Raw genomic sequence first — 16,456 nt, 5'->3', positions numbered from 1 at the left:
CATAATCTAAATCATGATTATCTATATCTAATAAATAAAACGAATAAAAAATAAGATAACTAAATATACAAACTTTAAAATCTCTATATTTTTGCTAACTTATTACATCTGATAAAATAATTCAGGCACAAATTTTAAAATTACCTATTTGTTCTCTTTACTATAAAGAACAAGATTAATTTTATTTTGCTGTTTGCAAGTATTTTTTAATGTATTATATTAGAGGTAGAATTGCTTTACCATAATATATTAAGTATTAATACATTATATTCAATTTGTTTTTAAGAGATGTTGAAACACTATATAAACCAAAGATATAAATACATAGTCAAGCCTTCACTGACATCTTTAAAAAATATAGTTGCCAATTTATTAGAAGAAAAATAAGATCACTTTACTTTTATATAATTTCTGTGATGTGATTACCATAATGAACTTACAAAATATGTATATTTTATATGTACTTTTCATTTAGCAACTATCATGAGTCCTCTGTATATTTTCTTTAATTGAAGTATAGTTAACATAGTTAACTATATGTTTTAGTTGTAATTTTTTTCTACAAAAAATTTTTTGTAGTTTTGTTGGAATTATTATTATTTTTTAATATTTATTTATTTGAGAGAGAGAGAGTGAGCAGGGAGAGGGGCAGAGAGATAGGAAAGAATCCCAAGCAGACTCCCCATTGAGCAGGAGCCAGAAACATATGGGCCTCTATCTCATGGCCCTGAGATCACGACCTGAGTTGAAACAAGTGTCAGATACTTAACCGACTAAACTACCCAGCTACCCCTGTTAGAGTTATTCTTAAGAAGAGTAATTCTTAAGTAAGAATATATGTATGTGAATATGTATATGAATATGTATATGAATTCTTAAATAAGAATATATGTATGTCATATAGATATACATAACCAAGTTTCTTGTGGAGCTTTAATTTTAGTGATGACATTTTGAAGGTTAAAAAAAGTCACCATTGAATTTTACAAAATCAAATTTATTACTAATTTTCATTATTATCCACCATTCGCTACTATCTACTGTTCAAAGGTCTGAACCAATGCCAATTTTGATTTTGATTTCCTAGTATAACTTTCCCCTTTTATTTTTAAACTTTCATTCTGTTTTAGTTTAGGTATATCTTTTGTGGAGTTTGATTTACTTAAGATTTAATATTAAAGTCTACATCTTGACAGAAAAATTTGATCCAATTGTATTTATTTTCATAAATTGCCTTTACTTTTGGATATGACTTTACCGTTATATTTTTGGATTCATATATTCCCCTTATGTGTCTCATATTTTAAAAATAAAGTTTACTTTTTCTCCCTTTTCTCTAGTATTTAAGACAAAACATATTTGTTTTAGAAACTGTATCAAACTTATGTTCTTAATTTGAACAAATATACTCTCTACATCAAAAATAAAAGTGTACTATAGTCTCACCATGTAAGATAAGGAAATAATCATATTTATTTTCTCACATTTCTCTATTCCCACTTCTCAGTTTTTGTTAATATAATTTGGGACTTCTGTCCTAGTTATAATTCCTCAATTTGTGTATTTTGCATTACATATTATCTTTCATGATTTACAGGAAAGGTAACATTCAAATCCTTACAATAGCTTGTTAGGAAACATAAATTCATGCAAAAGAGGAGCAGAGGGGACTTGGATGAATATGCCTAATTTAAAGGAGCACCTGCTCCTCAACTACAGCTGGTAGTTGTCATGCAAGAATGCAGGTGGGTGGATACTGAGAATTCATCCAAAGTAATTTAGATTTTAATGTTAAAAATTACTAGATTTTTATGACTTTGGCATCTCTATCAAAGTTTTCTAAAACAAAATATGTTTCAGGAATGCTATTACTTCTGATTTATAATATTTGCATTCTGTTTTGCATACCACTAACAACAGTAATTAAAAATTCATTTTGTGTTGAAATTTCAGAGTTCACTGTGATTACCTCTGGTATTAAATCTCCCCATTGTTGAATATTTTGTTTTCATACCAGTTATTCAAGAAAGATACATATATAAAATTTCAGAACTCTTGCATGACTGAGAATATCTTCCTATCAACTTCACATACGGATAACAAACAGGTTAGAATACTGGTGTTATACCTCCCTGCCTACGTCTCCTCTAAGCTCTGAAACTCCACTGCCTATTCATGTTCAATATTATCAAAAGGTCTAAAAATAACCTTTCCACAGGGAATTTTTTTTTTGCTTATAAGATTTTTATACCTTTATTTTTTAATAGTTTAAATTTAAAAGGTATTATAATATGTTTAAGTATATCTTTTAGCTTTTGTCTACTACAAAATGAATCTTTTCCACTTGTGACAAAAATCTCAAATTATTTTTTAAAAACTTTTCTAGTATATTTTTAAATAATTTGTCTTTTACATTTATTCTAATCTCTTTTTTAGGGTCACCAATTACCCATAAGATGGAACTTAGTTTTCTCTTTTTCATTAACTCATCCACTTTTAGTTTTACTGTATTAATATAGAATTTCCCTAGTTTTTCTTTACCCAAATGGTTTTATTTTACTATACCATAATACTGTACAGATAATACTGTATTTTAGTGCTTCTATTACCATTAAATATTCACCAAGGATATTATAAATTTTTAAAAGATTGATTTCTTTATTTTAGAGAAAAAGAGAGTACATGAGCAGGAGGGGCAAAGGCGGAGAGAGAATCTCAAAGAAACTCCCCACTGAGCATGGAGCCCAACACAGGGTTCCATCTCACCACCATGAGATCATGACCTGAGCTGAAACCAAGAGTTGGATGCTTACCTGACTGAGCCACTCAGGTGCCCCAGGTATTATAATTTTTATCACTTTTTGTCTGATAAGTGTTTTTGTCTATTTTATTATTTCATTTTCATCTTCCACTTGTGTCAAAGTTTTCTTCTGAAGGCACTACAAAAGGTGCACCTGGATGGTGCAGTCAGTTAAGCATTGGACTCCTGGTTCCTGCTTGGGTCATGATCTCAGGGTCATGGGATCCAGCGCCATGTGGAGCTCAGTGCAGATTCCGCTTGAGATTCTTTCACCCTCTGCTCCTCCCCTCACGTGTGCTCTCTTAGATAGATAGATAGATGATGATAGATAGATAGATAGATAGATAAATAGATATAGATATAGATAGATGATAGATAGATAGATAGATAGATAGATAGATAGATAGATAGATAGATGATAGATAGATACAATCTTGAAGGCACAACAAAAAAAGATAACTTCTTATGCTTGCCCCTATTCCTTAGGGCATATTTCGTAAAGAGAAAAGAATTATTTTCATTCTCTTAAATAATATGCTCCTCTTTTGGTACTGCAAAAATACTTTCATATGCTCTATATTGTTGGTATGTGTCTTGATTATTTTCACCATTGGAAAAAAAGTAGTTTCTATCAGCCTGTGTGTCTTCAACTCAGTGAATACATTCTTTTTGTATTAACTTAGATTCACCTGATTTGTTCTATAATCTTTACTTCAGAGCCTAAGATGAAGATACAGGTGATGCAGGTTTATGTTCTAGTCACTTGTGGAGAGTAGTAGGGAGTTAGAACTGTGGAAATTCCTATCAGGGCGACTCTCACTGCTACTTTCGTTTTTTTTTTTTTTTAAGATTTATTAAAAAAAAAGATTTATTTATTTATTCATGAGAGACACAGGCAGAGGGAGAAGCAGGCTCCATGCAGGGAGCCTGACATGGGACTCGATCCCTGGTCTCCAGGATCAGGCCCTGGGCTGAAGGCGGCGCTAAACCACTGAGCCACCCGGGCTGCACTGTTGCTTTCTTCACTGGGTTTGGTGAAGCTGCCATGCATAGGTCATTTCTGTTAAATAGCTTTGTTGAGCTATAGTTCATAAATCACACAATTCACACATCGTATGTGTACCAATCAATGTTTTAATATATCGACAGGGCTATGCACTGTCCATCACCATACTCTCCAATATTTTTGCTGTTTTGCCCAAGCTGGACTCCAAGTATGTAGTATGCATATATCTGGTCTTCGTGGAATTCCAGTGGACAGAAACTATCTGTAGATCTCATTTTTGGTATTATCATACTTGCTTCTGGACTTATTGGTCCACCTCTTTCAAAAGTACTTCTGACTCAGCAGCCAAAAACACTCTGAGTGAGTGGAGTTTTTCCTATCTGTTTTTATTAATTCTTAACATAAATAGGTGCTGGTGGGCCTCTCTAGGATATCTTCGGGAATGGGAGCTGTAAATTAGTCCTTAGCATCTTCCATCAATGTGATCCCAGCTCTACCTTATTTAGCAGAACTTCCGTGAATTCTGTGGCATGTGGAATGTATCCTATCCAAGCACTCAGAAGAAAAGAAAATTTATCTTATTTTGTATTACTTTGTTAATTTCAACTGGCGTTTAGATGCAGTGAGGAAAAAAAGGCAGATTAGATATCTGTCTAGATTGCTCTCTTAGAAGTCTAAGGACAATTTGATAAGTTCATTTTTAAGATGCAAGAATAAATAAGAAAAAATAAGGAATAACATATTTTGATTAATCTCTATATTTTGTTATCATTAGGTACTGAATCCATTTCAAATAAATAACGGTTGAATGTGAATTTTTTTGGCTTTCTTGGAGTAACTGAAATAAACTTATAGATCGGATAATTCACTGATTTCAAAGAAGAAGCACTGTTCAATTTAATATTTCTCCAAGCAATTGCAGGGGAGTTCAAAAGAATACAGGAGAGTACATAAATCAAAATGAAGACAAGAACAAAATGCCATTTCTTACCTTGGTTTAGGGGAATAATTTTTAAAATTCTCAAATTTCTTGAAATTCTAAATATTGGAATGAAGTATAGGGGTAAGTATCTTGTTATGTGCCTGTGGAATTAAATTAGAATTACTTAGAAGTCATACTGAGTCTATGCTGCTTATGATTAACTTTTTATACTAGTTAAAACTTATTTTTAAAACCACATATCCAAACGTTTCCCTTGCTCTCATTGTTCCATTTTGCAAGTAGTTGCATTATTGATTTGAAGACAAAGATTGCTACAGTGCAAAGAAATTGGGTAATTATTAATCCACAAACAAATTATGACAGTTCATAAAAGACTGACACTGATTAGTCATAATTCCATACCAAATACCATATATTATGTTTATAAAAATATTTTGTTATCCAAACAGTGAAGAGGTAGTTAAAAATAGGAAAAATCCATAGTTTTCTAAGTAATGAGATTTAAGTACTTAAGCTTCTAATGGTGATCCTGATGAGGATGATGGTGGAGATGATGCTGGTGATGATAGCAGAAGGCAGTGTATATACTGGTTACGGGCACAGACTGTAGCCAGAGCATGTGTGTAGATATTCAGTGTGTAGAAATTCAGGCTCTCAATTTACTAGCTGTGTGACATGGAAAAATTAGTGATTCCTTCTTGGCTTAGTTTCTTCAAAATTAGAGTGGAGATAATATTTCCTAATTCTGAGGGTTTTGTGGGGATTAAACAAGCTAATAGACGTAAAGTGCATGCACAGTACCTGGCATATGGAGATAAGGGTTAGCTGTGTTAGCGAAGTATTAGCTACCAGCAAAGGCAATAGCAAAAGTACTAGTGATAATAATTTTAGGAATATTAACTATTATTTTCTATTGCTTACAACATGACAGACACTGATTATGTGCTTTATGAAGGCTATTCATTGTTTTTAAAAATCAACCTCAAATCTTGAAATAGAATATCATTTTAAATTATATTTAACAGAAGTTTAGTGCCAGTGATCACTTCCTTAGCCATAAGACAAAGTACACTAAAATAGAAGCATTAAAATTTAATGTAACACTCTTGAAAATGTGTGTGTTTAAAATATCTTACCCTAAAAAAATAAATAAATAAAAATAAATAAATAAAATATCTTACCCTGATATCTAATATGTTTACTGGCCCTAAGCAATGTAGCTAAATTAAATGTAGGTTGGAGACAAAATCAACATGTTAGGATCTTTTTGTTAAGTCTCCAAGAGATTTACTGCACATTGAGAATAATCACTTAAAATTCTAAAATTCAATTCTGTTACGTTGCTTCAGATAAAAAGAGATAATATCCCATTTCTTTCATTTTTATTGCATATTCTGAGGGCTAGTTCAGTCAGAGCTGCCTGAGAGAACTCATTATGGTTATGATTTATGAAATATTTTGTTTACAGAATTTTTGCAAGCAGAAAACTTTGTTAATCTTGATGTTTCTTTATGAAAAGTACTTGCTCAGCAAGGTATTAAGATGTTTGCAATTTGAAGAAATACTTACTCAAACAAAGTTACACTGAAATCGAGCCAGTTCCATGGATCACCAAAGAAATAAAAAGGTTCTACCCAGATGCCTCTTGCAATGAGTTTTATAAGTATTTCAAATGTGTAAATTCCAAGCAAAGTATTCCTGCAGAAAAATTTTCATATAAATGTTAAAAGTGAGAAAATGCATTATCAGCTCTGAAAAATACGTCTATGGTAACTCTTTCGCAACCAACCAACCAACCAACCAATCCACTAATCAACTAAACAACAAAAAACCTATGCCCTTTGAGCCATACAGTAGGACTTAGAGCTTTTAGGGTGGACTATGTGTTACAACATTAACTATGAAATCTATCAACTTTTTCAACAAGCTCTAGCTAAGGTTATAGTCTTTATATATTTTTTGGTAAATAATGAAAATATAAAATATCAAATTTATTCCACATTGGAAATCACACAATAATTAGCCGAATTATAAGAGTGTGAAAGAACTGATTTTATTATTTGCATATATAAGAATTTTTGTGGTGATTCAGTCTTATATTTACCTTCCAAAATTAACTAGTTTTAAGAACAGATTTAAAGCTTAAGAAATAGCATCAAGAAAGGCTTCTCAAGAAATTTTAATGGGCCTTTCCACCATTGTAGGCTAATACCATCCAAACTATTCACATCCTTCAAGAAAGAGAAGAAAAATAGAACAAAATGGAGGCAATAGAAATAACTTTCTTAAAGAATAGAAAGGAATAAATGTTATTTGAGTTTACAGCAAGTCAGGGGTGGAATTGCAATAGTAAAAATCTGAGGGACTGAAATGATATATTAATCATTATTAATTAACTTTAAAACCTCATTTGTATGACACAGATATAAGCATGTATCTAACATTCAAATATCTATATGATGTTGACTTAACATGTTGGAAAATCACAGCATTTAATATCTAAGAATAATGAAAGGGCAGAAAAACATTAAAATTTATTAACTAAAAAAAAATTTATTAACTAATATATGTATGTGTTTACTTGGAAAATTCATTAATTGTGCTATAGGTATAAGATAATATGTACAATGAGTTTATATTACAATGAATATTATATATGAAATATAAACAGTAAATTGTAAAATGTTAAATATGAAGTATATAATGTACTGTGATGCAATATGTTAAATATAAAATATAATCATATATGAGATAATGTATAATAAAATTCTATGACTTACTGTAATACTGGGCCCCATTTTGGCATCTCAGTCATGGACATAAATATGCAGTCAATCAGGACGCTAATTAAAATGAATAGTCGGAAAAAGGTAGGTTACAGTCAAGGAATAATGGATAAAAATAATATTGGAAATATGCTTTTATAACTTGTTTATATGTATATACATGAGATAAGATATCTTTTTAAATGTCAAGAAAGAATACTATTCATATTGAAAAACAAGGAGGATTAAGATTTGTTAATATTTACTACTGTTATGTATACCAGAAAAAAAATTTTAAATGTATTTTCAATTATGGAACACTTAGTGCAGTTATAATCTAGATTCCTATATGACCTAAAATGAGATATCAATTCAAAAGAGAAAAATACTGCAGCAATATTTGAATAGAATAGTTGCATCTGATACTATTACAGTCTAAAGCCAATAGAAAAGGATATGGATGTACCAAAATCTTAATAGTTGTTCTTCTAGTTGAACTGAAAGGAGAAAATGTGCACCATGTGGCATTGAATCTGAAGATTGTTCTACTTTTATTTAATACCATGAAAGTCTGTAAAATGAAAAAAGAACATCAAGTAAAATTACAACTAGGAACTATAATTTCATCCACTATGCAATCTATTGCCAATGATCACTTCAGTTGTGAATTCTAACAGTTACACTTTTCCTATATTTTGATATCCTCTACCAGATGAAATCAAATGAAAAAAATTGTTTTTTTAAACATTTTCACTGATATTTAGGATTATCTACTACTTTTTTTTTTTTTGCCAGTGTTCTACCTAAAAAGCCGTTTGCCACACTCCAACCCTCAAGTATTCCTAGAGAACTAATGTAATATGGAGAAATCTATATCCTGATCCTGATGGCTCATGAAGATACATTTAAAGAAACTTGAGTTAATGAATATAAAAAAGGTTAATTTTATTTCTTTTTTTTTTTTTGGTTAATTTTATTTCAAAGCAAATAAGGTGTGAGATTACAATAGTAAAAATGAGCCAATTCATGTAAATATTTTATTAATCACTAGTAATACCATAGATTATAATAGATGCATAGATATACATATGTACACATATACATATATATATCTATGCACATATATATATGTACAGTGAAAGTGTCTATGTGTGTATGTCTTTGTGTGTGTATGCATATATATTCACATATATACTTTTACTATATATACATATTTATTTGGAAAATTCATTTATTATGGTGTGAGTACAAATACATTATACACAATGAATATTATGTCCATAATACAACATAGTATATAACATATAGTATACAATGTAATGTGATATAATGTACTAAATGATATATGTAAAAATAATCTATTATATACTTAAGTATTATATTGTATGTGTTATATAATTAAGTATTAGAGGTACCTATGGTGACTATATATTGGCATTTATATATATATATAAATATTAGTTAATACAAATATATATCCATTGGTATTTATGAATGTATATTCTAAATGGAAATGGAGTGTGTTATAATTCTTCTCAATAAAACACTTTTTGAATATATAATCTATGGACATTTTGTCATTTATTGTAGTTATTTTCCCTATTTCCATTTCAAACGCAAAACAAAAATAAGAGGGTCACCGAAAATCTGATTATTTAACATGTGCTTTCTGTTATTTTCCAGGACAATCTCCAACTTCATACAAGAGGTAATGTGTGAGTGAGGCACGTGGGTAGCGCAGTTGGTTAAGCCTGTGACTGTTGATTTTGGCTCAGTTCCTAACCTCAAGGTTGTGAGTACAAGACCAGAGTCAGGCTCTGCACTTAGCATGGAGTCTGTTTGAGATTCTCTCTGCTTCTCCTCCACAAGCTCTTTCACTCTCTCTCTCTCTGAAATAAATTAATCTTTAAAAAAAAAAGATTGCACACTATATGTGCAATCAACTAGTTTGTTATTGTGAAAAAAATGTTTAATTGCAGACATAACAATTTTCCAGTGAATGTCTAAGTGCTGAAATTATTTAATTTCACAATTATTTATTGGTATGCCACCTTTAACAAAATAAACTGAATATAATTTACATTTTTAATACTTTGTATCATCATTAATACTAGTGATTTTATACTAAACTATCCTTATGCTTTTTGGCTTGTTTTATTTTTCAAAATCCTTGGTTTTGTCTTAAATAACAAACTTAGATTTACCTACCATATCTTATACATTACAAAGAACTCAGAACTCTGCTAGATAGCAAAAGTAAAAGCAGAGATAATTGAGATGAAGACTTAACATTTTCACTAAAATGCTCTGAAGATTTTACAGGTGTTTTATAGCTAATGCTACATAATGCCCATGGAAGCTACTGCAGATACTGGAGTCTTTGTTAACCTATACATTTACACTGTAAAATGCTAATACTCTTCCAGCATGCAAAATATTTGAAAGAGTTGTGGTTATGCAAAATCATCACTTTGCCTTCTATCCAGAGACTTTGGTTCAATTCCATTTTGCCCATTTTGCCCTGAATGCTTTAAAAGAATATCAAATTACGTTTGTCCACAATAGGGCTAATCCTCATATCCCCCCAAGCTTAATTTTTTTTAGAATTATTTCAGTTTTATAAAGTAGCACTACTATCATTCCAGGCTGGAAATTTTGGCATTATTAGTCTGTCTTCAAATCCTGTTGTTTCTTCTCAGGTTTGTTAATTTTTCCCTCTTCTAAGACCTTCCTATAATCCAGGCCTCTTCACTTCAGACCTGGATTACTCTCTTTCCTATATCATCTCTCTGACCCTGTCTCTTCTACACAATAGTAATTTATAAATATTCAAATTGAACTTAATTAAACATTGCATTCATCACATCAGTCCTTTGGCCATCACATTAAATCCATATTGACATCTTCATTTCCTCATTCCTTCATTTCCCACAACTTGCAATAGGGGTTGAGTGCTATCATCACCCTATCTCTTCCCTATTCCAATTAATATCAAGATCTTCCCTTTGCAGGGATAAAATGTGAAATGTTCTCCAAGCTGTAACTAAAATTCTATTTTCTTAAGGAAGATTCTTTCAGCTTTGTCAGCCCACATAGCCTTTGCTAAGAATAATAGTCTTATTTTATCATTTCTGTGCTTGTTTGTGGATTGTTCAAATACTTAGTTGGCTTCTCAAGTCATTCCAGGGATAAGATAGGATGTAAATGTATGAATTAATGAAAGTGACAAAATATAAGTTAGTTTTATTTTCCCATCTACTGAACAAGCTTATTAAGTTGAACATTTAAAATTATTGTACATATTACAAAATTTTTGTATCATAGTCTTTTTAAAATCAATAACCTTAAGTAGCCAATCCCATAAAATAAGTCCTTTACATTAAGTCCTAACAGTCTAGCCTATTAAAAGTAAAGTAACTCCCAAAAAACCCTAGCAGGCAAGCAACCAGTTTTAATAAAAATCCCAAATATTTGTGAAATTTCTTATCCAGTTTTCTACACTTAAAATAACTCTTTGACTTATTATTCATTCTTTTTAAATCCTATCTCAATTACATTTTTTGTACATCTGAAAAAAATAATGAAAATGTAGTCACGGTAAGTGCAATTCATTCTTACATTTTTATTCTTGTAGTATGGGTCCACATCTTCCAAGGGCTCCAACACCATTCCTTGAGGGAGATTCCCATAAGCAAATGGAAGTTCTTTTCCAACTTCCAAGTCGGTGTTTGGCGTTAAATCTCTTTGTTCTTCACTGTGCTTTTTAGCAATATGCTGTTTCATAAATTCGAGAGACTCTCTGGTGAAGGGGACAAGGCCCTTAGGTTCTCGGGAGGCCATTTCCAATTTTCTACCTGCAAAAATGTATTTTCTTCAATTCTTTATAAAATTTTGGTATATAAAGAAAAAAATTAAATTTCAAATGGTTAGGATATGATTAAGAGAGAAGAGCAAATTAAATATATACATTCAAAGAAAATTCCTGAGTTTTGTAGATACGGGAGTTGTTAAACTAGATTTTGTTATACTTGATATTATACCTATTTGTAAGTTCATGAGTGACTAATCTTACATGATTTACTCATCCACTGAATTCTCTTTGTTTTATTGAAAACTTCCTTCCAGTTTCTCCCCCATAATAAAAGATTTCTAAAGTTCTAGAGATTTTCAGTTTCCATTATTGTACATGGATATTTACCAAGAACATTTCCGCAAACATTCTCTTCTCTCAATCATCCAAGTGGTAATTACATCCATAACAGCAATTTAACAAGTAAAAACAAAATTCATTGTTTTCCTGAGTGACTAGAATTGCTCTTTAACCTTTTAGACATAGTAAACACACACGTACACAAACACACAAATTTAACACCTTGAAAATTATTCATGAAATCTTTGTCATCAATTCCTCTGAACAAAATAATATAATTATCTTCAATCATGAATTTAAACATGCTCTGCCCTAATCTCAGACTTTTAGAATCATAATTTGTCTGGTTGGGGTTCAGAGGGCTGGTGAGGGAGAGCTAGCTTCAGCATTTTGGTCAACTTTTGTTTGATGCTGATATAGTCAGTATGGCACCTGCCTGATGTGTGGTGTCCACAGCTGTCCACAGAGCAGTTATCCTCAGCTAGCAATAGGCTGAGTCAAGTAAGTCAGAAATACTGTGTCTATAATTGGAATAACTGTTTGCCAGAAAATTAGGGATCTCCCACTGGCATGGAGTGCAACTAGAATAAGCCTGATTTATAAATGAATGAACAAATATATGGAAATCATGATCTCAGTTGGGCCAAGAGATACATACACACCAGGTGAAAAACATCCCTATTTAATTTAAATATTATCCATTGTTCATATATCTGTGTCAAAGATAGAGATTGCCCTAGTAATCTCTAAGATTTCTCTCAGTTCTAAGTCTTGCCTATTTTAAGTCACCTGAAAGGCCACTGAAGTTAGTTTTCATTAAATATAATTTCATGCATTGATTCCCCATTCATGAACTTTGCTTTATTCTCTCACATAAAACATGTTCTTTGCTGATTTTCTCCATTCTGTTTCCTGTCAACACACCTCACATATCATACTTTATTGAGAGGATCCCAAATGCTTTGAATTAGTGCAATTTGTCAATACAAGCTACAGATACTTGATGTTTGCACTTACATATAAAATTTTCCGTTAAAATATTTAATGAAATATTTAATGAGCTTTCAAAATTATATCCATTACATGGAATTCCTTGAATACATATTAAATAGTTTCTTAATGACTCATGGTTATAGTCTAATACAAACAAATAAAATCATGAACCTTGGAATTAAATGGTCCTTCCTGTTACTAATGTTCTTAGCAGTCTCAGTAAAACCACTTAGTGTTCTTAAACCTGTCAGTCATAAAATAGGGATTCCTTCCCAGGTTAAATAAGGATAAAATAAAATAAAATAGGTGAAAATGCCTACTACCGTCATTGGCACACGATAGGTGGGAAGTAAATATGAATTTTTAATTGTGATAAGATTTTATATGTTAGAATAATGGGCCAAATCTAATAGAATAATATATAGTAAGAATACATACAAGGTTTTGAAATTTGAACCAAAACAACCCATCTGTGCAAGAGTAATAGATATGTTTTTGCAGCAGAGAAAACCAAGGGGTTTTACTTAATAATAATTGCAATATAAATCAATACCAGTTTGTGTCTGCCAAAAAAAGCTAATATAACTTTTGTCTGTTTCGAAGGAAGATGGAGGAAGCAGTCTTTACTTTGCTGCATTCCATGACCACGTCGAAGAGGCCTGTATATAAACTGAAAGGGTCTTCAGATGGGATTTGAATGTTGATTAGACTCAAATCACACCAGATAAAAGAATGGAGGATATGTTAATTGAAAGCAGAAAAGGCTCAAGTGGAACATTATTGATTCCAAGTATCTCAATGATTCTCATGTAGAAAAGAAATTTGATTTAAGTATTATTTTTTTAAAAAGATGAACTAGAATCATTAGGCTGAAGCAGAATACATTTGGCTTAAAATAATAAAGTAGTTTTTAAATAGCTGTCAAGACATGGAATAAGTTAATTTGGACATTAATCTCTCCTTGTAATTAGCAATATGAAAGCATGGACTTCTTGACAGTTGGGTAGAATAACTTAAATAGGTCCAAATACTGATTGGTTGCAGTTGGGTAGAATAACTTAAATAGGTCCAAATACTGATTGGTTGCAACCTTATAATTTTAGAACTTTCTGATCTTAAAATCTCTGGATTGAATTTTCACAGAGTATTATTACATGACCTAAAAGTCTGGGCTATTAGCTACACAGAACCTATGCAGCATTGAATTAACAAAATCAAAAGCATTTTTTTTCTTTTCATATTAAAATAAAAGTACTTCTTATATCTTATATTTTTAGGATCCATTGTAACTGGTAACAAATATTATTAAGTATATATGTAAAGAATATCCTCCTTAAAAGTAGACACTAAGGGAGTTTCAAACTTACTGCAAAGATGCTGTCAATAATGAAAATATTTTTGGGCACTTTACATAGAAACCTCAAAATTAAACTGCAAGCCAGGCTTTTATGTTAAAGCTTACCTATTAAAGTAATCTCTACACTCAATGTGGGCTTGAACTCATGACCCTAAGATCAAGAGCTGCATGTTCCACCAACTGGGCCAGCCAGGTGCTCCTGTAAGCCAGTCTTCTTATTACATTGTACAAATATAATCTTTTTTTCCTGTTATCACGTATACATAGCAAAATAATCTTTGATTCCTAATTCTGTCACCTACTAGCTATGAGACCTTGATAACATAACCTGTCATACATTCCTTTGGAATCCCTTATGCATCATCCCACAAGGTCATATATATTAAGCAGACCATATACAGAAAACCTGGACCACAGTACTGACTTTGCTGATGCTAATTCTCTCTATCAACCCAGTCAGTTATCCCAGAAGCCATCTCTAGTAATGATTTTGATGTTGAATGAAACTATTCTGAGTTGTTGACTAGGTGAATGAATGGACAGTGGGTATTCTCTTCCATGGTATGACAAAGAAAGGCAAGTATTTATCAAATGGACCTGGCTTGCATCCGACTTTTAGATAGCTGAGCGCAGACTTTAAATTATTCATCATTACATCATAATTCAGTGAAAGCATTTCTGTGGGGAATTCATAAAATATGGTCAGGCACTATGCTTTCCAGTGAGTGATCTTAATATAATGCTAAACCCTGAAAAATATAGAAAGATTAACCTGTCCATTAGAATGCCTTTCTAAAAAACTGAATAGGTAAAGTAAGCTTTTGGCAAAAATTGTATCAAAATCAGCCCAGATTTGGATCCTAACAAGTTCCAGTTGTACTGGTATCTTATATTGTTGGTTAAAGTGCAAGTCAATTTTCTTGGACATCAGTTGAAAGTAGCACAGCAGCATCAGTATAGAAAAAAGAGATGCATTCTTTTGAAAAATATTCTCTTTAAAGCAAATTTCAAACATTTGAACATAAGCCAATATTTACCATAATAATAATGGCAATTCTAATTATAGTTACAATGACTGAGTGATTACCATTTGAGAGGCAATGAACTACATGTTTCTAATTCTATGATCTCATATTCTCATGTATCATTGTTGTGGTCATCATTCTACCAGTGAGAAAACAGAGACAGATGAATTTCATGATTTCTCCATGACTCTATAGCTCGTTAGATGGTGGAGGGAGATGTTAACCCAGGTGTGTCTAATCTAAATTTGGGTATCTCTAAACTATAGGAGCTATAAATTTTTAGACAAGTGTAAACAATTGATATCTCAGTATGTCTACCTTAGAAATATCCAAAAAACCAATGGGCTTACTGGAGTGACTTGTTTCACTGAGTAATTGACAAGTTGATGTCATGTGGGATTGCTTAGAAATTTTTTTGTAAATGTTGTCAATGTCAAATATTTTGGAAAATTTTGTAAAACTGAAGGTGAGCTAGCATAGTAGACATTAATTTGGAGGGGAGGAGGTGCTGCCTAGTGAGCATGGTGATCTTCTACATAGATTTAGAAAATTTTGAATTGTATGAATCATGGTGAGAGACCTCTTGCAACAGAAGTGGAAAGGACCAGATAATACAATGACTTTTTCAGGGTCTCGCGGATTTAATGAGTGACAACATGATCTTGCAAAGACAAATGCATCCTCTCAAGCTTTCTAATTTTGATTTATTGACATAAAATAAGAGAGGCAGTGGAGAATCACTTTTTTTTTGCAAGAGAGGTAGATGCTTCAGCAGAAACTCTGAGCCATTTTGGGAGTGACAGTAACAACAGAGCCAGTAGCAGTAACCAGTGCTACATTTTTGGTGGTCTGAGCAGAGGTATTATGATGCTTACTAGACTGGTTCTGCCGTATGATGTTGGCTGTGATCTCAGCTATGACTTAGTGCACTCTACCTATAATCCCTCCCTCTATTTTCTTTTGTAGATACCCAGATTTAGGATTACTGGGTATTGAGTTTTAATCTATCACATGATTTTATTTTCCTCAGATTGATTTTGTTACTATCATTAAGCATAATTTGAAGTATTAGTATAATATAGAATCTACATAAAACCTAAATAGTTTGTTACAAATAAGAATGGGAAAAATAGAGGTTATTAAATAACTGATACAGGAAATTTATGGAAAATGCTTTTCCACTCAACTCTGGGAAACGAACTAGGGGTGGTGGCAGGGGAGGTGGGCGGGGGGTAGGGGTGACTGGGTGATGGGCACTGAGTTAGGCACTTGATGGGATGAGCACTGGGTGTTATTCTATATGTTGGCAAACTGAACACCAATAAAAAATAAATTTATAATAAAAAAAGAAAATGCTTTCCCCCCCATTATTTTCATAATTAGGATGAGTATTATCTTTCTTTTAGTCATTTTAAAT

At 31.7% G+C, this 16,456-nt stretch overlaps 1 protein-coding gene and 1 long non-coding RNA gene across 5 annotated transcripts in view; one reads left to right on the top strand and one right to left on the bottom strand.

The window, feature by feature from the left end:
- SCN7A (sodium voltage-gated channel alpha subunit 7) overlaps positions 1-16,456 on the bottom strand; it is a 105,089-nt gene that overhangs the window by 45,761 nt on the left and 42,872 nt on the right. For all 4 annotated transcript variants that reach the window (XM_077883430.1, XM_077883431.1, XM_077883432.1 and 1 more), the window contains exons 2-6: positions 11,133-11,368; positions 7,974-8,085; positions 7,530-7,620; positions 6,319-6,447; positions 4,798-4,889 (exon numbers count right to left, since the gene is read on the bottom strand). In XM_077883430.1, the coding sequence (XP_077739556.1) occupies positions 4,798-4,889; positions 6,319-6,447; positions 7,530-7,620; positions 7,974-8,085; positions 11,133-11,368 (660 nt within the window). The remainder of the gene's footprint in view (positions 1-4,797; positions 4,890-6,318; positions 6,448-7,529; positions 7,621-7,973; positions 8,086-11,132; positions 11,369-16,456) is intronic.
- LOC144304832 (uncharacterized) lies at positions 1,961-8,943 on the top strand. Its single transcript, XR_013371815.1, has 4 exons — positions 1,961-2,107; positions 2,668-2,839; positions 4,582-4,869; positions 8,310-8,943. It is a non-coding gene; the product is annotated as an uncharacterized LOC144304832 (long non-coding RNA).

Source organism: Canis aureus, chromosome 34, assembly GCF_053574225.1.
Source record: "Canis aureus isolate CA01 chromosome 34, VMU_Caureus_v.1.0, whole genome shotgun sequence".
Taxonomy (NCBI): domain Eukaryota; kingdom Metazoa; phylum Chordata; class Mammalia; order Carnivora; family Canidae; genus Canis; species Canis aureus.
The sequence above is the reverse complement of the archived record's forward strand: the minus strand, read 5'-3'. Positions and strand labels throughout refer to the sequence as shown.